The 23,436-nt window shown below is 34.2% G+C and overlaps 1 protein-coding gene and 1 long non-coding RNA gene across 2 annotated transcripts; one reads left to right on the forward strand and one right to left on the reverse strand.

The window, feature by feature from the left end:
• Positions 1–201: 201 nt before the first annotated feature.
• Positions 202–1,720, reverse strand: LOC107948691 (uncharacterized). The gene is made up of 2 exons (XR_001697523.2): positions 1,101–1,720; positions 202–808 (listed from the first exon to the last, which is right to left on the reverse strand). It is a non-coding gene; the product is annotated as an uncharacterized lncRNA (long non-coding RNA).
• A 3,847-nt stretch (positions 1,721–5,567) lies between these two features.
• On the forward strand, positions 5,568–8,710 carry LOC121205111 (uncharacterized). The gene is made up of 5 exons (XM_041076041.1): positions 5,568–6,245; positions 7,061–7,300; positions 7,492–7,504; positions 8,033–8,197; positions 8,523–8,710. Exons 1-5 carry the CDS (start codon positions 5,568–5,570, stop codon positions 8,708–8,710), a joined length of 1,284 nt encoding a protein of 427 aa, XP_040931975.1.
• The last annotated feature ends 14,726 nt before the right edge of the window (positions 8,711–23,436 follow it).

A 23,436-nucleotide genomic window follows, 5' to 3' on the forward strand; every position in this document is an offset into this window, starting at 1 on the left:
CCAGTAAGCCATGATCACTTTGGTCTCAATTGCCTCCATGATTGCTACAGTTGATACTTCACAAAAATCATGGGCCTTTTTGCACACTCTATATGTAAACGAAAGCCACACACGAATCCCAATCCTTATGACCAACTTACTAAAGTCACAAAGCAAGCCAAAAGTGTTGTAAAATATCTACAACAAATCAAGACCATCACGAACGAGTAAGTTGTTGCTGATTTTCCAATTACCTTTGAAGAATTTACAATCAAGATCCTTAGTAGTTTTTGTCCCCAATATTGAGAAGTTTTTGCTTCCATTCGAATCAGCCCAACACGAATCAAATAAAAGGAGTTATTTCAAAAATTTGTTGATCATGAACTCTTTCTCTAAGAGAAATAAATGCATTTTCTTATCACTACTGAAGATGCATAACGCAACACCAATCCTTCTTCGTTTTCTCGTAATACTTGTCTCCTTCTTCGTTTTTCTGTAATATTTGTCACAACAATCAACTTTAATCTTATCGATCACAATTTTTTTATCTTCAACACGTGTTGTTTTTTTTTTTGTTATTATACTATTAGTGTAGTAGCCAATTTTGGCCCAGACAAAAAATAATAATAAATAAAACCCAAAATAAACCCAATAACCTAAAACCCTAAAGCCCAAGTCAGCCCACTATCTTAATTTTTTTTCTTTCAGCAGCCACCCTAACCGTAGCCACCAAAGTTCAGCCGTCACTCCCCCTCTGCCCTTGGCCATCACGCGCGCCACCACCACCGCTTGGGGCACCAACCACCGGCCTCACATGCCTCTGACACACCTGCAAAGAGAGACTAACACGCAAAATACAAGGAAACAAAGAAGAAAAAACAAAAGAAATAGTAGCAGACAACAAGCAAAAAAACAAAAATGGATTTATGTAATTCGGTTATAAAAACCGAAACATCCCTTTGTAGTTTTTTTTACGAAAGCATATTAAGGAATCAAAAAAGGCAAAACAAAAAAGGTTGATTTCAATTTCTATTTTCGTGTTCTTTTCGTTTTTTTATATTTTGTATCACATTTTTCATTAGATATTTATTCTCTAAACAAAAAGGGAGGGAAACACTTACCTAGACCGCACCGGAGTCGCGCCGTCGGAGCCTCATCTCCGTCGACGGAGTCGATTCCAAAAAGGGAGTAAAAGGATCTCCTTTCCCCTCGTTTTTGGGTTGAAAACGTGGCCCCTGATTGGTTCTGAAATGGGGTTGAAAAAAAACCCGTCCCTGTGGCTCTAACCACCACCTACGAAGGAGCCGGGACGATGGCGGCGAGGACGGGTCTCTAAACCCTAGCTGTAAGGGAGAAAAGGGGAGAGGGAGAGAGTAAAAGCTCTCTATTTTGTTTTTTTAAATGGGAAAAATGAAAAGAATTAAAAAAAATTGGCTTTAATAGCCATGCAAAACGGTGATGTTTTGCAATCCCCCACACGTCTCGAAACGGCGCCGTTTAGAGGGGAACCCGTGTGTTTTAGACCATTGGTATATTTCGCAGTGCGTCCTCCGCATTTGTTAGCGTGTCTCATCAAGGTCCCTTTTTATTTTTTTTATTTCTGCCACAAGATTTTGTCTCCTCTCTCATTTTAGTCCTCTGTCCATTTGAGGAAACTGACCATTGAAACGCTGCGCATCAAAGGGCCTGGGATATTTTCTCTTTTGAGCCTTGGTCTTTCGCGCTTTTTATAATATAGTCCCTAGCAGCTTTTGGTATTTATAATTGTACCCCGTTATTTTATTGATGACTTGCAAAGCAGTCCCCGACCCATTATTTTCAAATTATTTTTTAATTTGCTTCTGTTTATTTATTAATTCATTTATTTTATTTCTTTTCTTTCTTGTTTTGTTTTTTTAATTTTTAAAACTATTTATATATTGTTTATTTAAAATTGATTTAAAACATTCATTTCAAATTGTTTACTACATATTATCTTAGATTATGAGCATATATATTTCTTCAATTAGTTACTGCTTTACTATATATTATTTTAAATTATTTGGTATATTATTTATTTTATATTTTACGTATAGATTATTTTATTTTAAACTTTTATATATTATATATTTTAAACTTTATTATATTATGTAGCTTAGATTTATTTATTTATTTATTTTATTTTTTAAAAAATTTATATACATTGTTTATTCTAAAATCCTATATTATTTATTTTAAAGTCTTTTACACCTTTTATTTTAAACTATAATATGTAAATAATTTTCGTTTTAATTTATTTTATATATGTTATTTAGTTATATTATTTCATATGTTAACTATGTTAAATTCTTTTTATTATTTATTATAAACCTTTTATTATTTTAGATTTCACATATCACTTATGTTGGATCATTTTGTAATACCCCTACCCGTATTCATTGCCGGAATAGGGTACGAGGCATTACCGGAGTTTACAAATTAAATTTTTTTTTATATTCAATATAGCCCCTTTATAAATATCTAACATTCCCTGCAATATTAAATCGAGACCAATCCACATCAACCAAATCAATTCAACATATTTTCAAGATAAATTCATGCATATTTATAAGATAACGTCATCACATATCTAAAACTAGGTTTGTTAACCATACTAATGGCTAACTTTACATTCATTTCACGTTAACATTACTTTGTTAGCTTATGTAACGACCTAATTTTCAGTGGTGTCGGAAATGGTGATTTGAGATCACTAAATCCGACAAATAAGATTGAACAAGATAGTAATTTAATATTTATGAGTCAAGTAAGAATTTAGAAGAATTTGTGAAATGGTGAAATTAGTGAATTAAAAGAATATATATTAGGTCAAACGGGTGAAAAACAAGGTATCGAGACCTCAAAATTTAAAATCGAGCTATAAATATTTTTATAAATATTTATGGAGTGTCATTGAGTTATTAGAAAATTTTAACGTTTGGATGGCTAATTAATTAAAAAGGACTAAATTAAAAATAATGCAAAATTTGTTAAATTGTGAGTAAATAGCTTAAGTATTTAAAAAGATGGATTTAAAGATCAATTAGACCCAAAGGTTAATGGCTGGACGGTTTGGGTATGAAATAAGCAAGAAAACAATGTGAACAAGGGGCAAAATTGGAAATAGAATAAAAGTTAATAGTTAAATAATGATGTAATTGAAAAATCTAGACATTTCTTCATATTTTCTCAGCCAAAACGCCATAGAAGGTCTGGAGAAAGCTGATTTTTCATATTTTTACATCATGTGAGTTTAATTCTTGCTTTTGCTTGATAATTATTATGTTTTTATGACTTTTATAATTAGGTCCACTTATAGAATTCATTAGTTTTTGATTTTATGGGTGAAATTGGAAGTTACCCTGTATGGATAAGGGATGTTTATGATGAATTATTATGAAATTTAAGTTCTACTTTCATATTAAGGTGGTTTTATTAAGTGATTTTGATAGGAAATGATATTTAGGACCTAATTGTGAAAAAGTTGTGAATTAAAGGTTGCTGTTGAAATTCAGAATATAAAAGATTTTGAAATAGTTTATAATGATAAAATAAAGTGTTAATTGAGAAAAATTAGTTCAATTGATGGGTGAATTGAGCAGGGACTAAATTGTGAAAACTATAAATTTTGGGGTAAAAGTGCAATTTCAAAATTTGAACAGCATAAATTGTGAAGTGAAATAGAAATAAAATAAATGCTAATTAGTAGAAATATTTTATATTATAGATCAAGAATCCAAAGAAGAACGAGGAAAAGAAAAAGTTGCGGAATAGTCCCTAAATTTCAATATCTTCTACAAATTAGCCAGGTAAGTTCATATGGTTGAATTTAGATGTTTATTTGTGAATATTGAAGTATATAATGTGTTGTTATATACGAATTTGTTGTGGAATTGTGTAGATTTTGTTAATGAAAGAATAAATGTGGAAATGCAAATTAGGAAAAACGCAGGATTGAGTACGTTCGTATCGTGACGTGTGATGAATTGACGGATAAGACCATAGTTGTTCCATGGAAAAGTGTGAAATGTACGTTCGGTATCATCCATACTGAGTTGTGAAATGTAGGTATGGTATTATCCATACTGAGCTGTGAAATGTAGGTATGGCATTTCCCATACCGAGTTGAAAAATGTAGGTATGGTATTTCAATGGGGAAAACCATATTGAGTTGTGAATCGTGGCATTGAGCAACGACGTACTCAATTTCGTAAGCCGTTTCTTAATTTGATTATAAGAAATAAAAGAGAAGTGATCCAAATGAAAGAGATTGAGTAGTTGTTACTGTTGAGCTCAACTATGTGAATTATTATAACAATGGTTGTGAATCCCAGGAAACTTTAGTAAATGTTTTGGTATAGTTTAGAAATATTATGTTTGGTAAGCATTACTTTTAAACCTATGAACTTACTAAGCTTCAATAAGCTTACATGTGTGTGTTTAATATTTTTATGTAGATTGACTTGAAGTGAAGTGGGTAGATCGGATCAACACAACAAAGCACACTATCCAGATCAATTCTGGTAGCTTTTGTTTTATGATGAAGATTTATATGGCATGTATAGAGTTTAAATGAAATGAAGTAAGGATGTTATAAACTAGTTAACAACATTTTGTACTAAAACAGTTTTTGGTTAGTAGCAGTAGCTTGAGTTTGAAAATTTACCATAAATCATGAAAATCTAATTAGAGGTTGAATAAAATATGAAATTAAATCTTATTTAATCTAGTTTCACATAGAAGAAACAGTGCAAGCAAAAGGCTTTCATATCAGGAGATATTTGAATTTTTGTGAGACAAGGTCAGAGTGATTTTGAACTCCCCTATTCTGATTTGTAAAAATCATTAAAAATTGTAAAAAAAATTAATTAGGAGTCATACTATATATGTATGGATTCCTTATTGAGTCTATTTTTAATAGAAATAAACGGCTTGGTTATGTGAATTCTGTACATGGAGAAATTTGGTTCGTAGTGCACATGGGTCAGAGCAGCCGAACCCTGAAACAGGGGAGACTTCAACTAATAAACTATACTAATTGGCCCAACCAAAAATTCTAAAAAAAATTAGTAAGTAGATATATGAGCCTAGATTCAGGGAAATTTTACGGATTTGGATTTTGAGTTTTGTAACTCGAGATATGATTTTTTTTGCGTCTGTAACGTAGTTGGACAGCTTGTCTGGAAAGTGTGATATAAATTGTTTGAATTTGTTTAAGTGCTCAAATAAGTTTAGTAATGCCTCGTGCTCGACTCCGGCGACGGTCTCGGGTAAAAGGGGCTTTACATTTATTGGTATCAGAGCTTTAGTTTAGTCGATTCTCGGAACAAATTTGATGTGTAAAGTGTTTAAAAATACATGCCATATAAATCTGTGATAGTGTGATGTGAATGATCCGATCTAATTACTAATTTTTGTTATAGATTGTAAAGATGTCTGATAGACCCGATGGTGCTAGTCAGGAAGAGGAAGTTAATAGTAGAATACAGACTTTTGAGTAGGGAACAAGTGGTAATGTCCCGATTTCTTTGATGAGAGAGGAAGAACTTAAAAATATGATTTACAGATTAATGAATCAGTGGTATCATGAAACAATACAAGGAAGAAGTCAGGCACAACAACTTCCTCTTCCCCTTATTGTACCACCAGTTACAACCCCGGTTGCTCATCCTTTAACAGATGAATCTAGCAAAAGAACACCGATTGAAAAACTTAGAAAGTTTAGAGCTGAAGAATTTCGAGGGAGATCGGACGATGATCCGATTAAAGCAGAGTATTGGTTAAAGAGTTTAGAGAGAGTTTTTAAACAGATGATGTGTTCTCCGGAGGACTATTTGAGATATGCAGTTTCGCTATTGAAAGAAGAAGCGTATAATTGGTGGGAAACCATTGAGGCAGTGGTACCTGCAGATAAACTTGCCTGGGAATTCTTCCAAAACGAATTTAAGAAGAAGTATGTGGGAAAGAGATATTTAGATAAGAAGAATAGAGAATTTCTTGATCTTCAACAAGGGAATAAAATAGTGGCCGAATATGAAAGAGAATTTGTGTATCTCAGTAGATATGCTCGGGATGTTGTACCGACAGAGGAAGAAATGTGCATTAGATTTGAAGAAGGGCTTAATGATGAAATTAGAATGATGATTGGAGGTACAGAGATTCGAGAATTTGTGGTTCTGTCTGATCGAGCTCAAAAGATGGAAGAAGTGTATAACAAAAAGATGCAAAGAGAAAGAAGAGGTAAAGAGGTATACAAAAGAAGTTCCTCTAGACCAACTTCGACTTTTTTGGCCAAAAAGTTCAGAGATGATTCTAGTAGACCTGTTTCAATTCTGGAATGATCGAATAAAAGTAAAACGACTCAATAATATGTCGGAGTAACTAAGAAACCAGCAGCTAGTGTTAGTAGTGTGCAAAATATTCCGAGACTTAGATGTAAAAATTGTAGTAGATTTCATATTGGTGAGTGTTGGGGAAGAGCCGAAGCTTACTATAAATGTGGTGGAACTGATCATTTTATTCGGGACTGTCCTCAATTATTAAAAGAAGATAGAGAACAATAGGGGAAGCAAGCAAATACTCCTCAGAAAGGTAAACATTCGGGTCAAAGTAGTTCTGCTGGGACTGTTCATTCGGGAACGAGAGATACTGCAGCTTGATCAGAGACAAGAGTACCTGCACGTACATATGCTATCCGGGCAAGGGAATAAGCTTCTGCTCCAGATGTGATAGCTGGTAATTTCTATCTTTTTGATGATTCTGTGTATGCTTTAATTGATCCTGGATCTACACATTCATATATTTGCACTGCATTAGTGTCAGAAAAAAAAATGACTGTTGAGTCCACTGACCTTGAATTGCAAGTCACTAATCCACTAGGGCAAAGTGTGTTGGTTAATTTAATATGTCGGAATTGTCCATTGAAAATACAATGCTGTGAATTCTCTGCTGATTTAATGTTGTTACCTTCCGAGAATTTGATGTTATTCTTGGAATGGATTGGTTGATTGAACACGATGCCATAGTGAATTGTAGAGAAAAATGGATTGATTTAAAATGTCAGACAGGGGAAATAGTTTCAGCTGAGTTTGGGGATAAAAAGAATGATGTCAGAATTATTTCAGCCTTTACAGCTCGGAAATTGATTCGGAAAGGTAATGAAGCATTTTTAGCTTATATTCTTGATACTCGGGGTTCTGAATTGAAGATGGAACAATTGTCAGTTGTTAATGAGTTTACTGATGTGTTTCCTGAGGAATTGCCTAGTTTACCCCCAGATCGTGAGGTTGAATTCACAATTGATGTAATTTCGAGTACAGCTCTGATATCAATAACACCGTATAGAATGGCACCAGCTAAGTTAAAAGAGTTGAAGACACAGTTGCAAGAGTTATTGGATAAAGTTTTCATCAAACCGAGTACATCACCTTGGGGCGCACTTGTCTTATTTGTGAAAAAGAAAGATGGTTCGTTGCGATTGTGTATTGATTACAGGCAGTTGAACAAGGTAACAATTAAAAATAAATATCCATTACCTCGTATCGATGATTTGTTTGATCAACTGAAAGGTGCTGCAGTGTTCTCAAAAATAGACCTTAGATCTGGGTATTATCAGTTGAAGGTTAAAGAGTGTGATGTGCCAAAGACTGCTTTTCGAACTCGGTATGGTCACTATGAATTTTTGGTAATGCCTTTTGGTTTAATGAATGCCCCTGCTGTATTTATGGATTTAATGAATCAAATTTTCAATCTTATTTGGATAGATTTGTGGTGGTATTTATTGATTATATATTGGTCTATTCAAAGACAGAATCCGAACATGCACAACACTTGAGAATTGTACTATAGACTTTGAGAGAAAAACAGTTATATGCGAAATTTAGTAAATGTGAGTTTTGGCTTCATGAGGTTGGATTTCTGGGTCATATTATATCAGCTGAAGGAATTCGTGTGGATCCAAGTAAAGTTTCGACAGTGGTGTATTGGAAAACACCGAAGAATATAACTGAAGTGTGAAGTTTTCTGGGATTAGCAGGATACTATCGTCGTTTTGTAAAGAATTTTTCCATGATTGCTTCACCTATGACTCGTTTATTACATAAGAATGTTGAGTTTGTGTGGTCTGATGAAAGTCAGCAGAGCTTTGATCAGTTAAAGAAAATGTTAACAGAAGCTCCAGTCTTGACTCAACCAGAATCAGGTATACCGTATGTTGTGTACAGTAATGCATATTTAAGTGGTTTGGGTTGTGTGTTAATGCAGTCGGCAAAGGTGATGGCTTATGCTTCACGGCAATTAAAACTTAAAACCATATGAAAAGAATTACCCTACACATGATCTTGAGTTAGCTGCAATTGTTTTTGCTTTAAAAATTTGGAGACACTATTTATATGGTGAGAAGTGTTATATGTATACAGATCACAAAAGTTTGAAATACTTAATGACTCAGAAGGAACTGAACTTAAGACAGAGACGGTGGTTAGTGTTGTTGAAAGACTATGATTTGGTTATTGACTATCATCCAGGGAAAGCTAATGTAATTGCTGATGCACTGAGTCGAAAGTCATATTCGTTTGCACTTCGGGCAATGAATGCTCATTTGGCTCTTAATGAAGAAGGTGTTGTATTAGTAGAATTGAAGGTAAAACCAATGTTTCTTCAACAAATCCAGAAGCTGCAGAATGAAGATCCAAAATTGGTACTGAAACGGTAAATGGTTCGGGATAATTTAGATTCAGAGTTTAGTATTGATGATGAAGGTATATTGCGCTATCATAATAGGAATTGTGTTCCAAATAATTCTGATTTAAAGAATGATATTCTTTCTGAAGCACATAATAGTATGTATTCTATTCATCTGGGTAGTACAAAAATGTATGGTGATCTGAAAAAGACATATTGGTGGCCTGGTACGAAAAGAGAAATTTCAGAATTTATTGCAAAATGTTTGATTTGCCAGCAAGTTAAAGCAGAGCATCAAGTATCAACGGGTTTATTACAACCCATTATGATTCCTGAATGGAAGTGGGAGCATATTTCAATGGATTTTGTGTCAGGATTGCCTGTGACTCCAAGAAAGAAAGATTCGATATGGGTGATTGTTGATAGATTGACAAAGTCAGCACACTTTATTCCAGTCAGAATAGATTTTTCACTTAAGAAGTTAGCAGAATTGTATGTGTCAGAGATTGTGAGACTACATGGAGTTCCAATATCTATCATTTCAGACCGGGATTCGAGGTTTACTTCAAGATTTTGGAATAAATTGCAAGAAGCTTTAGGCACCAGATTGAATTTTAGTACAACATTTCATCCTCAAACAGATGGACAGTCAGAACAAGTGATTCAAATTTTAGAAGATATGTTAAGATGTTGTATACTCGAGTTTGGTGACAGTTAGGAAAGGTATTTACCGTTGGCTGAGTTTGCTTACAACAATAGCTATCAGTCTAGTATAAAAATGACACCATTTGAGGCTCTTTATGGTAGAAAATGCAAGACTCCATTATGTTGGTCTGAATTGAGTGAATCAAAAATAGTTGGGGTTGATTTGATTCGAGAAACCGAAGAGAAAGTCCGGATTATTCGAGATAGTCTAAAAGCTGCTTCAGATCGTCAGAAGTCATATGCGGATTTAAAACGAAGAGACATAGAATATGCAGTGGGTGATCGAGTATTTTTAAAAGTTTCACCATATAAAAGGGTGTTACAATTTGGTAAAAAGGGAAAATTAAGTCCGAGATTCATAGGGCCATATGAAATTGTGGAAAAGGTTGGTCTTGTGGCTTATCGTTTGGCTTTACCTCCGGAACTTGAGAAGATTCACAATGTGTTTCATGTGTCTATGCTAAGGCAGTATAGGTCAGATCCTTCATACGTAATTCCCCATACTAAAATTGAGCTTCAACCAGATATGACTTATTCAGAAGAACCAGTGAAGATTTTAGCTCGTGAAATTAAAGAATTGCGGAACAAAATAGTACAAATTGGTTAAAGTATTATGGAATCGACATGGTATGGAGGAGGCAACATGGGAAACAGAGGAGTCAATGAGATCACAGTATCCAAATTTATTTTCAGGTAACAAATTTCGAGGACGAAATTTTTAAAAGGGGGAGAGTTGTAACGGCCTAATTTTCAATGGTGTCGGAAATGGTGATTTGAGATCACTAAATCTGACAAATAAGATTGAACAAGATAGTAATTTAATATTTATGAGTCAAGTAAGAATTTAGAAGAATTTATGAAATGGTGAAATTAGTGAATTAAAAAAATTTATTAGGTCAAATGGGTCAAAAACGAGGTATCGAGACCTCAAATTTTAAAATCAAGCTATAAATATTTTTATAAATATTTATGGAGTGTCATTGAGTTAGTATTAAAGTTTCGTTAGAAAATTTTAACGTTTGGATGGCTAATTAATTAAAAAGGACTAAATTGAAAATAGCACAAAATTTGTTAAATTGTGAGTAAATAGCTTGAGTATTTAAAAAGATGGATTTAAAGAGCAATTAGACCCAAAGGTTAATGGCTGGACGGTTTGGGTATGAAATAAGCAAGAAAACAATGTGAACAAGGGGCAAAATTGGAAATAGAATAAAAGTTAATAGTTAAATAATGATGTAATTGAAAAATCTAGACATTTCTTCATATTTTCTCAGCCAAAACGCCATAGAAGGTCTGGAGAAAGCTGGTTTTTCATATTTTTACATCATGTGAGTTTAATTCTTGCTTTTTCTTGATAATTTTTATGTTTTTATGACTTTTACAATTAGGTCCACTTATAGAATTCATTAGTTTTTGATTTTATGGGTGAAATTGGAAGTTATCCTGGATGGATAAAGGATGTTTATGATGAATTATTATGAAATTTAAGTTCTAATTTCATATTAAGGTGGTTTTATTAAGTGATTTTGATAGGAAATGATATTTAGGACCTAATTGTGAAAAAGTTGTGAATTGAAGGTTGCTGTTGAAATTCAGAATATAAAAGGTTTTCAAATAGTTTATAATGATAAAATAAAGTGTTAATTGAGAAAAATTAGTTCAATTGATGAGTGAATTGAGCAGAGACTAAATTGTGAAAACTGTAAATTTTGGGGTAAAAGTGAAATTTCAAAATTTGAACAGCATAAATTGTGAAGTGAAATAGAAATCAAATAAATGCTAACGAGTAGAAATATTTTATATTATAGATCAAGAATCCAAAGAAGAACGAGGAAAAGAAAAAGTTGCGGAATAGTCCCTAAATTTCAATATCTTCTACTAATTAGCCGGGTAAGTTCATATGGTTGAATTTAGATGTTTATTTGTGAATGATTGAAGTATATAATGTGTTATTATATACGAATTTGTTGTGGGATTGTGTAGATTTTGTTAATGAAATAATAAATGTGGAAATGCAAATTAGGAAAAACGCAGGATTGAGTACGTTCGTATCGTGACGTGTGATGAATTGACGGATAAGACCATGGTTGTTCCATGGCAAAGTGTGAAATGTTGGTATGGTATCATCCATACTGAGTTGTGAAATGTAGGTATGGTATTATCCATACTGAGCTGTGAAATGTAGGTATGGTATTATCAAATCCATACTGAGTTAAGAAATGTAGGTATGGCATTTCCCGTACCGGTTGAAAAATGTAGGTATGATATTTCAATGAGGAAAACCATACTGAGTTGTGAATCGTGGCATTGAGCAACGACGCACTCAATTTCGTAAGCCGTTTCCTAATTTGATTATAAAAAATAAAAAAGAAGTGATCCAAATGAAAGAGATTAAGTAGATGTTACTGTTGAGCTCAACTATGTGAACTATTATAACAATGGTTGTGAATCGCAGGTAACTTTAGTAAATGTTTTGGTATTGTTTGGAAATATTATGTTTGGTAAGCATTACTTTTAAACCTATGAACTTACTAAGCTTCAATAAGCTTACTTGTGTGTGTTTAATATTTTTATGTAGATTGACTTGAAGTGAAGTGGGTAGATCGGATCAACACAACAAAGCACACTATCCAGATCAATTCCGGTAGCTTTTGTTTTATGATTGAAGATTTATATGGCATGTATAGAGTTTAAATGAAATGAAGTAAAGATGTTATAAACTAGTTAACAACATTTTGTACTAAAACAGTTTTTGGTTAGTAGCAGTAGTTTGAGTTTAAAAATTTACTATAAATCCTGAAAATCTAATTAGAGGTTGAATAAAATATGAAATTAAATCTTATTGAATCTAGTTTCACAGAGAAGAAACAGTGTAAGCAAAAGGCTTTCATATCAGGAGATATTTGAATTTTTGTGAGACAAGGTCAGAGTGATTTTGAACTCCCCTATTCTGATTTGTAAAAATCATTAAAAATTGTAAAAAAATTAATTAGGAGTCATACTATATATGTATGGATTCCTTATTGAGTATATTTTTAAGAGAAACAAACGGCTTGGTTATTTGAATTCTGTACATGGAGAAATTTGGTTCGTAGTGCACAGGGGTCAGAGCAGCTGAACCCTGAAACAGGGGAGACTTCAACTAATAAACTGTACTAATTGGCCCAACCAAAAATTCTAGAAAAAAATTAGTAAGTAGATATATGAGCCTTGATTCGGGGAAAATTTACGGATTTGGATTTCGAGTTTTGTAACTCGAGATATGATTTTTTTTGCGTCTATAACGCAGTTGGACAGCTTGTCTGGAAAGTGTGATATAAATTGTTTGAATTTGTTTAAGTGCTCAAATAAGTTTAGTAATGCCTCGTGCTTGACTCCGGCGACGGTCTCGGGCAAAGGGGGTGTTATAGCTTATACATGCCATTGATTTCCAAAATAAAGTTTCTTTATATACCGAAATCCTGAGGTTGACAGTGTGATGTGTCTCCGACCAAATCCGACCTCCGAGCTCTTAACACTACAAAACAGGGAAAAAGGAAACGGGGTAAGCACTTTGTGCTTAGTAAGCTCATGTAACAAGAATTATACTTACCTAATATTTTCAATACAATATAATAAATATTCATATATCCATTCAATGCATTATTACCCTAACATGCACAAACTCAACATTCAAGTTAGTACAATAATTTCAATGCATCAATAATATATATACCATGATTGATGAGCTCGTCAATACCATGATTTCCATTTCATTGTTATTTTTTCATATTTATCCCGTTGAATTTATCGGAATTTCGATGGATTTTCAGAGGTACACATTTATTGTACAATTCCGAGTCCGTCAATTCATATTCATGTGCGCACATATCCATTTCAGAGAGCACACTCCTGCGAATCCCAACCTTGCAGCGGGATTACCAGTCCAGGCTAAATCGCCTGCAATATAAACTCATAGAGTATTGTCGGGATTACCAGTCCAGGCTAAATCCCCTGCAACGACAATTACTCTAATGAGCTTGGATCTGAATTACCAGTCCAGGCTAAATTTAGACCCTAATTCGGATTACCCATCCGGGCTAAATCCATTTTACACATATTCTTCGGGAGGGCTATATCAGGATAGGATCACCTGTCCGGGCTAGATCCTTTTTACCGTCAATTCCTTTTCAGAGATCCATCGAATTTTCCTTTCATTCAAACGAGATTTCTTCCCATTTTATCAAATATATTAATGTTTCATAAATTTCCATATAATGAACATTTAAATCATATTCATATCAAAAACATGCAATTCAAGCATTTAAGAATATAATTCAAGTTACACGAACTTACCTTGATACTTGTTTGTAAACAATAAAAATCTACTAATCCCGAACTTTTTCCTTTCCTCGATCTAGCTTCGTATTTGAATCTTCCGGATCTAAATAAATAAATTTAATTATCAATTTAATACATTTCATGTTCATATGCAGCAGTCTCTATAATTCAACTATTATTTATAGTTCATTCAAAGCTGTCTACTTGAGTCATAGTCACTAAATTATTTATAACTTGAGCTACGGAACTCCAAATTAATATCCGTTAATTTTCCCTGAAACTATACTTATATATATTTACCATAGATTTTCAGAATTTTTTGTTTAGCCAATAAGTACATTTTATTCTTTAAAGTCACCCCTGTTCTGCTGTCGACAGTTCTGACCCTTCTTCACTAAAAATTAATTATCTCTTCATATAGAATTCAAATAATGTTCTCATTTGTTTCTCTTAAAAATAGACTCATTAAGGATTCTAGACATATAAATTTAAGCCCATAATTGTTTTTCTTAAATTTTTCATGATTTTTCAAAGTCAGTACAGGGGAATCCAAATTCATTCTAACCTTGTCTCACAAAATTCATTATATCTCAAAATTTACAAATCCATTGCTTACACTATTTCTTCTATGAGAAACTAGATTCAATAAGGTTTAATTCCATATTTTTTTCATCTTCTAATTCGATTTCTATAATTTATGGTGATTTTTCAAAGTTAGTCTACTGCTGCTGTCCAAACTGTTTTTGTGCAAGCTGTTTATTACCATTTTTCTCCTAAGCTTTTAATACATGATAATTTCGTCCCTACTCAATTAGCCTCTCAATTGAGCTGATTTTTCTCAATTAACATTTTATTCTATCACCTTAAACTAGTTTACAACCTTTAGGGATCAGAATTTCAGCAATAGACTTTAATTCCAAGCATTTTTACAATTAGGTACTAAAAATCAATTTCTATTGAAATTACCTAATAAAATAATCTCATAAACAAATTAAATCTTTAATTTAATTCTATTTCATCATAAACTTATAGCAATCAACCATGGTGACTTTCAATTTCATCCATGAAATCAAAAACTAATGAATTTAATAGTAGGACCTAGTTGTAAAAGTCTTAGAAACACAAAAATTACAAGAAAAAGGAAAGGATTAACTCACTTGGTTCAAAAATTATGAAATATCAGCTTATAGAACCCTCCTATGGCGTTTTTAGCTGCTGTAATTGAAGAGAAATGAAGAGAAATCTAGATATTTCCTATTTAGTCCTAGCTTTATTTAGTTAATTTTGCAATATTCCAATTTTACCCTTAATTTATCAATTTTTCTTGATTTCATACCCTTCCCGTCCAGCCCAAATAAATTTTGGGTCTAATTTCTTTATCCTTTCTCATTAGACTCTTAAGCTATTTAATCATTCTAGCAACTTTTACACCTATTACAATTTAGTCCTTTTCATTTAATTGACTACCCAAACATTAAAATTTCCTAACGAAATTTTAATACCACATTAATAACATTTTATAAATATTTATAAAATTATTTTGGACTCGGTTTTACGAGATAGAGGTCTCGATACCTTATTTTTACCCAATTTCTTCAATAATTTTCTATCTAATCACTAAATTGGTAAAATTTTTCTATCAATATTTTCATACGATTTTCCAATCATATCAATTTTCAAGCAAAAATATTGAAATAAATTTCTCTTTAAATCGAATCTATGGTTACGAAACCATTGTTCCGATAACCTTGAATTTAGGCCATTACACATTTTGTATTTATGCTTTTATATATATTATTTATTTCAAATCCATCTTTCATATAGTATTTCTTTTAAATTTTTTATAGGATACTTTAAAATTGTTTTACAAATTATCTATTTTAAGATGCTCTACATTTTTTTTTGTATATTAATGATTTTAAGTTGTGTTAATATATTCATTTTAAATGGTTTTCATATGATGTTTGTTTTAAACTCATTTTATGTATTACTTATTTGAAATTGTTTCATCATTCACTTTGGATGGCATTACATCACTCATTTCATTCTTTTAATTATTATCGTGGATATTTAAATAATGTGCGTCATGTGGTCTCTGCCGTTGTAGTGTAATTCGTTCATTCATATTTTCATGCTATTATTATTTGTTTGTATAATATTGTATTCTCGTTGTATCATTCCACGCTCCATGTTATGCCTTTCTTTTGCCTAGTTTAAATCATGTCGTACATTAATTCAACATATTTATCCAACTTGAATCGCTCGCTTTTTATTCCAAACAAAATAATACACGCCGTTTAAATATCGCATTCGCTACTATTCAAAAACAAAAATTTCAAAATAAGGCAATTCTTCGTATTTTGGAACCTCGAGAAATTGTGCCCTAACTTACGGGGTTTCGATTTTCTTGTTGGTTCTAAATAGCCAAATACCCTTTTGAATTTTTAAATATACGGATTTCTAATTAAAATTAAAGACGAACTTGTGCTCGAGAGTTTATGGTATTGTGTCCTAGCTTACAAGATGTGATACTCCGATATCTCGATACGAGGAAGTCTTTAACAATCGTTTTGAGCTAATTCAAGAACTTTTAAAATCGATGTTAATAAAAAGGATCGTATTTCAAACTCATTCCCGATTTTCAATTTTCGACATTAAGGCACTAACTAATCAATTCGGTACCAATTTTTGGGTGTGTCGAGGGTGCTGATCCTTCCTCGCACGTAACCGACTCCCGAACTTGTTCTCTTGGATTTTGTAGACCAAAATGCCATTTTAGTTAAACTAAAATGTTTTATTAAAAACAAAGGTGATCCAATCACACCTAATAAAGATCGGTGGTGACTCCTGTTTTAATTTCCATTTTCAAACAAAGTCGATTCCTATTTTCAAAATGGTTTCGACAACTTGGTGACTCTGCTAGGGACATTGAGAGCCGAGCCATAAATTGATTAATTTTTGGTCTTTTGTCGAAAATTGAAAACTCGTTTTAAACTTATGATCCTTTCATTTCATTTTACTCGTTATTCTTACGGTTTTCATTATTTTTCCTGTTTTCTTTATTACTTCGGGTTTTTCTTATGCATATATCCTCGCACATTGTATTGCATGACCGCTGTGGTCACACCTTTTAAGTGGGAGTAAGAAGCTATGCCTTCGTGAGGTTTTCATCTCTGCATGGGCTAGTGGATCGCTTTCGGGATACATCTGTACCTATGTCTTCGTGAGATTTTCATCTCCATGCAGCCATAGGGAAATGTATTCCCCTGAACCGAACTCGATCCATATAAGCCTATAATGGGTGAGGATCGAGGAATCTGCTGGTTCGGGTCTTACTCTAGAAGTGAACCACATATAGAGAGACCTAGGAGCTTACCTTAGGTAGAGCTATTCCAAACCCCTAGTGGTTACCCGAATAGGTGCTTTATTTGTTATTTATTTCTCATGTACTAACGTGTTTTATTTTTGTTTTGTTTATAACTGCATTGCATTACATCATTATAGAAATGGGGTGTTGATTCATATTCGATTGCTAAATAGAACAGTTTGTCATAAGAAAAGGAATTTCTTGATAAAGTGGATTGTAACACGGTTGTCTAAATATAGTCCAAGTAAACAAAATGGAAGAAAGCTGATAGTCCGTGAAGAAATACAAGACTTTGCTTTAGTGCCCGAGGATGCAAGCCGACAAAGATTATTCGAGAGCCGTTACGTCTTGTCTTTCTTAAGGAGCTGACAAGTATCGCAGGGACAAGTGATCAATGAGTCGCGGCCTGGATCAAGCGAAAAGGAGTTAATATAGATATCTCTTGAAGAATTCGCAAAATTCAACCATAAGATTCGGATATGAAGAGGAAGATAGATGTCTTCGCTTGGAATATGAGTGAAATGTTGTATATGTAATCTGTTTTATGTAAAGGAATTTGTTTTCTAGAAAAGTTGTTCTAATAAAATTGAATTCAGAATCACCGCATCTCTTTCTTTTGCATTCATTCCATGCATTTACATTGCATTACATCATTTGTATTAGACTTTCACTAAAGGACCCTAATTAGGTAAAATTGTGACAGTTAATCTGGAAACCAACAAAAATCAGCTAACCGAATACTACTACAATACCCATCTCAAAACCAAAGTAATGGATCATAGACTAGAAAGATTGGAACAAATGCAAAGGGATATGCAAGAGCAATTACAAGCACAGATGCAAGAGCAACTAGCTAAGATCCAACAAGATATGAGGGAACAAATGCAAGAATCCCAATATAGTATGATGAGCCAGCTGGCGCAGTTGCTGGCTAGAGAGCGTGAAAAAGGGGATAGCACTGCAAGGAACAATAATGAAAATCCTGCTTATCCTCCAGGCTTTACCCCGACAAATACCCAAACTCAACTAGACGCACGTCCACAAGGGGCACCCGTTACTATCAGGCCCCAGCAATCCCAGGCCGGTGCCTCGACACCAATGAACTTTTCAACAGGCTTGGGCTCCAATCCGGGGGATAATCCATCCAATCCCGCTGTCCCTGACCTTGATAACATGGCAGAATTGGAAAAGGCAGGAGTAGATCTGCCAAAGCAACTTGAGGACCGATGGAAGTGGCTAGAAGAGAAATTTAAAGCAACAGAGACTGTTGATTACCATTACGGGATCGACACTAAGGACTTAAGCTTGGTCCCAGATCTGGTGCTCCCATCAAAGTTTAAGACTCCGGAATTTGAAAAGTACAATAGAACTAGTTGCCCTGAAGCTCACATTACGATGTTCTATTGAAGGATGACAGGATACATTAACAATGATCAGCTGTTAATTCACTATTTCCAAGACAGTCTGATCGGGTTTACGAGAAAGTGGTATTACCATCTAAGCTGTGCCTAAATTGTTTCATGGAATGACTTGGCTTAAGCTTTCATGAAACAATTCGGTCACGTGACAGACATAGCACCCGATAGAATTACATTATAAAACATGGAAAAGAAACCCAATGAAAGCTTCAAGCAGTATGCCCAACGATGGAGAGAAGTAGCGACACAAGTCCAGCCACCTCTTTTGGAGAAAGAAACCACGATGCTTTTTATCAACACTCTGAAAGCCCCATTCATTACCCATATGTTAGGAAGCGCTACCATAAGCTTCTCAGATATAGTAATGTCCGGTGAAATGATTGAAAACTCAATAAGGAGTGGGAGGATAGACGCGGGAGAAAATGCTAAAAGATCAACCCCGAAAAAAATGAAAATGAGGTGAATAATGTGGGCAATGGGTATTTCAGATCGGTCACTGTAAGCCAGTCGAGGGCCGTGATCACCACCTATCAAGGCACCTCAAGGCAAGACTCCAACTCGAGACCAAATACAGAAAAACTCAAGTTCATACCTATCCCGATGACGTATAAAGAGCTGTATTAGAATTTGTTCGATGCGCATGTGGTGTCCCCATTCTACTCAGAACCTGTGCAACCTCTATTCCCAAAATGGTATGATGCGAATACCCAATGTGAGTATCACGCAGGAGTAACGGGGCATTCAATCGAAAACTGCACTACGTTTAAAAAGTTGATCGAAAGGCTCATTAAAGTGGAAATTGTGAAGTTTGACGATTCATCAGAACCTAACCGCCTCGATGAGACAGTAAATGTAATAACTAAAAGGGGATGGCAAGAAAGTTGCAATCCCTTGAAAAAGAAGCCTGGAAGAAATATCGATGAATCTGGAATTTGACGATGTATCCAAAGAAAAAAATCGAGGAATGAAGGTTTCCAAGCCCTTGCATACTTGGGATTGTTTTGAACAATGGGACTGTGGAAGAAATCCCTGTATTTTTTAGAGCTAAATTCGGAGTAATGTCCAAAACACACCTATTGCTCTAAGCCTAGGAGTAATAAGAGGCCTTTTGTGAAATAGGCTTATGTCCAAAATCTTTATTTCAATGAAATGTATTTTTGTTATCATTTTGAGCAAATATTCTTTTATTTCATTCATAATCATACTATACGGACAATTATTCTTAAATTCTTTTGTTCTTTGGGCTTTCCTTCAAATACTCTTTTATTCTTCATGACCATACCATAAAATAACTATTCTTAGATTCATTTATTATTTGGAATATTCTTTCGTACCTACAACAGGTCTCTAGATATCAACGATATGAGCGATACTGCTATTGACTCAGAACCCCCTTTTGAACAAGATATATGTCTGAAGAAACCTCTGGACTTTGAAGATGACCGAGACTGTAGTTTATCTCCTGGTTTGTTAAGGATGGTAGAACAAAATGATAAACAGATACTACCTTTCAAAGAGTCAGTGAAATCCATGACCTTCCTCTATATAGGCATGGATGTCATTGGGGGCCGATCTTGGCAAGAGCTTCTAGTAAGTACTAATTTACCTGTGAAGTTATAAGTTACATCACTAAGCGGATGGAAGTTGTTTCATACGCTAATATCATAAAGTCAGCATTCGCAAAAAAAAAGGAAAAAAGAAAAGAAAAAAAAGAGGGATCATACGTCGATATAGAATGTCGGAAAGGGTTGTATCTGATAATGCACTGAACTTAAACCAGAATGCGATATCAAAGTTTACAGCTAAATCAAACACCACTGGGTCGCCCAAAAGTGAACAGTGCGGTCGAGGCAGCCAACGAGAACATTGAAAAGATCGTAGGAAAAATAACTAAGACTGGCATAAGAAGTCAAACATTGATCAAAAACTCTACCGGGGGAACATATTTCTCTTTGGTTTATGGCAGTTTTACCCATTGAAGTCAAAGATCCTTCTCACCGAGTATTGGTTAAGCCAAAGATGGACGAAGCAGAATATATCATATATCGATATGATTAATTGAATCTAATTGAAGAGAAGAGGTAAGAGACATCAATCATGATCAAATATACCAAAAAAATGAAGAAAAAGAAGACGCCAGATTACCAAAAATTTACCTTCGAGAAATCCATGATAAAGACTTTGTAAAGAAGCCTTATCTGGAAAAGCATCAATTATTGACCAGGAGGGATAACGAGGATTTGCCTAATCGTATGAGTTCAAATCAAGAAATATTTTGTTTCAAAAAAATAAAAAAGGAAAAAGAATAGAAAAAAAGAAAAAGGAGTGGCCAAGGCGAAAACCAGTAAAAGGGCGCATTGTGACTAAAGGGGTTTTGAGTTGAAAACCCAGGAATGGGCAATTCAAATTTTGATCGAAGGTGGGGCATGCGGTAGTCTTGCTATGCCTAAATTAATAATGAGGAGGGATGTTACATCTTGGGGCATCAACAAAGTATTCTAGATCTCCGAAACACATATCAAGTTCAAATAGTTATCAAGAAGTTGGTACAGAGAAGCTCAAGCTGCGATATCTGGGGCACCTAGTTTTCCATTTTACCTATTTTAAATTTGCTATCTTTGATTACGTTATTCTTTTCAAGATATGTCTCCAATAAATTTCATTCCTATTGCTTTGCTATCTTTGATTAACTTATTCATTTTGAGTTAATTTCCTTCTTATTGCATTTGCAATCTTTGATTAATTTATTCATTTTGAGCTACGCTCTGAATCAATTTCCTTCTTGTTCATTATTATGATCTTTTGAAGCAATTGCATTGAAACAATGGTTAAAGGACTAATAAAGCTTTCACAAAAGAAGTTATGCATATTACTCTGGAGGATTCTAAATAGTACAGGAACCTGAAACAAGATTGTTATTTAGAACTCACCAAACCTAAGGGTTAGAAATGTTTAAGAAAGAGGAGTCTAAATTGTGACTATCTCTTCAGATTTTCTGTCAAATGTATCAGTTGAACGAAAAAGCAAGATATTTCGTAACCTCGATAAATAACGAGTAATGTCAACCCAAGTGTAAAGGGAGATCATTCTCGAGAAAAGAAAAATGATACTCTGCATTCGTAAAAATATCAGACATATACATCTGGTCATTACACCTAAGGAATGGTGTAACAGATCAAATTGATTGGAGATTATACAAATCCTATACCTCTGAACTGCAGCAGGATGGATGGAAGAAACCAAATGTTATTCCCCTGAAGTTGCAGTGGGAGGTGCAAACTTTATGTCCCAAAAGGTACAGTGGAAGAGAGTCTAAAATTATAGCGGGGCAAGCTTACTGAATAGAATACGATTATTTTTCTGAGTTTTTTGCCAAGAATACCAGCCGAACAAGAGGGCAGCATAATACGTCAGTGATAATGTCCTGATGAACAACGAGCAATGATACCTAAAGCCTTTTAAAAAGGATCATCTTCATTCCTACATTCATATATCATTCATAACACATCTAGTTAGGAGCATTTGGTTCATTTCGGTCTTAGCATCCTGATTATTTGACATATGCAACACATCTAGTTAGGAGCATTTGATTCATTTCGATTATAGCATCCTAATTATTTGACATAAGCATCACATCTAGTTAGAAGCATTTGATTCATTTCGATCAGGGTATCCTAATTATTTGGCGTAAGCATAGATACATGAAACCGATTCTACAGATCATGTCCCTAGAGTATGGTGTAGCAACATCAGTAAATTCACAGATCTTGTCTCCCTGAAGTTGCAGTGGAGCAGATCAAAGATGGCGAATCTTATCTCCCTAACCAGTAGTGGAACAGATTTAAGCCACCATCCTATCTCCCTAAGCAGTAGTGAAGCAGGTTGAAGATTGCAGATCTTGTCTCCCTGAAGTTACAGTGAAACAGATCGAAGACGGCGAATCTTGTCTTCCTGAAGTTGCAGTGGAACAAATTGGAGCTATAAATTACAGACCTTATCTCTTTGAAGTTGCAGTAGAGCAGATCAAAACAAACTTTATCTCCTTGAAGTTGCAGCGGAGCAGGTCGAAGTTATAAGTCTTATCTCCCTGAAGTTTCAGTGGAGTAGACTAAAGATATCGAACCTTATCTCCCTAAAGTTGCAGTGGAGCAGGTTGAAGTTACAAGTCTTATCTCCTTGAAGTTGCAGTGGAGTAGACTAAAGATAGCAGATCTTATCTCTCTGAAGTTGCAGTAGAGCAGATTAAAGCTATAAATCCTATACCTCTGAAGTTGCAGCAGGTCGGATCAAATCTACCATGACGAATCTTATCTCCCTGAAGTTGTAGTGGAGTAGGTTGAAGATGCATGTCTTGTCTCCCTAAAGTTGCAGTGGAGCAGACTGAATATAACACATCTTATCTCTCTGAAGTTGCAGTAGAGCAGATTAAAGCCATTAACCTCATCTCCCTGAAGGTGCAGTGTAGCAGTTTGAAATTACCAAGTCTTATCTCCCTAAAGTTGTAGTGGAATAGACTGAAGATAGCAAATCTTATCTATCTGAAGTTGTAGTAGAGTAGATTAAGGCTATAAATCCTATACCTCTGAAGTTGCAGTAGGTCAGATCAAGTTACCATGGCAAATCTCATCTCCCTGAAGTTGCAGTGGAGCAGATTGAAGTCGAAAACCTCATCTCCCTGAAATTGCAGTGGAGTAGATCAAAGTAGCAGTTCCTATATCCCTGAAGATGCAGAGGATTGGGATGAGGCTATTCGAAGAATAGAAGAAGTTAAGATTCGGCAAGACTAGGCAAAATTGGCTCTTTTAAGGTCTTTGCTCCATTCTCGTCACACAACAATGAGCAAAGAGGGGCAACTGTAGTAGCCAATTTTGACCCAGACAAAAAATAATAATAAATAAAACCCAAAATAAACCCAATAACCTAAAACCCTAAAGCCCAAGTCAGCCC

The sequence above is a fragment of the Gossypium hirsutum genome, chromosome A08 (genome assembly GCF_007990345.1).
Source record: "Gossypium hirsutum isolate 1008001.06 chromosome A08, Gossypium_hirsutum_v2.1, whole genome shotgun sequence".
NCBI lineage: Eukaryota > Viridiplantae > Streptophyta > Magnoliopsida > Malvales > Malvaceae > Gossypium > Gossypium hirsutum.

Excerpts from the sequence above, each read along its gene's own strand:
- LOC121205111 (XM_041076041.1), top strand. The coding sequence starts at position 5,568 with ATGAATCAGTGGTATCATGAAACAATACAAGGAAGAAGTCAGGCACAA. Across the intron at positions 6,246-7,060 it reads GAGAAAGAAGAGGTAAAGAG|ACAGGGGAAATAGTTTCAGC; the intron begins GTATACAAAAGA and ends TTAAAATGTCAG. Across the intron at positions 8,198-8,522 it reads CTTGACTCAACCAGAATCAG|GGAAAGCTAATGTAATTGCT; the intron begins GTATACCGTATG and ends ACTATCATCCAG.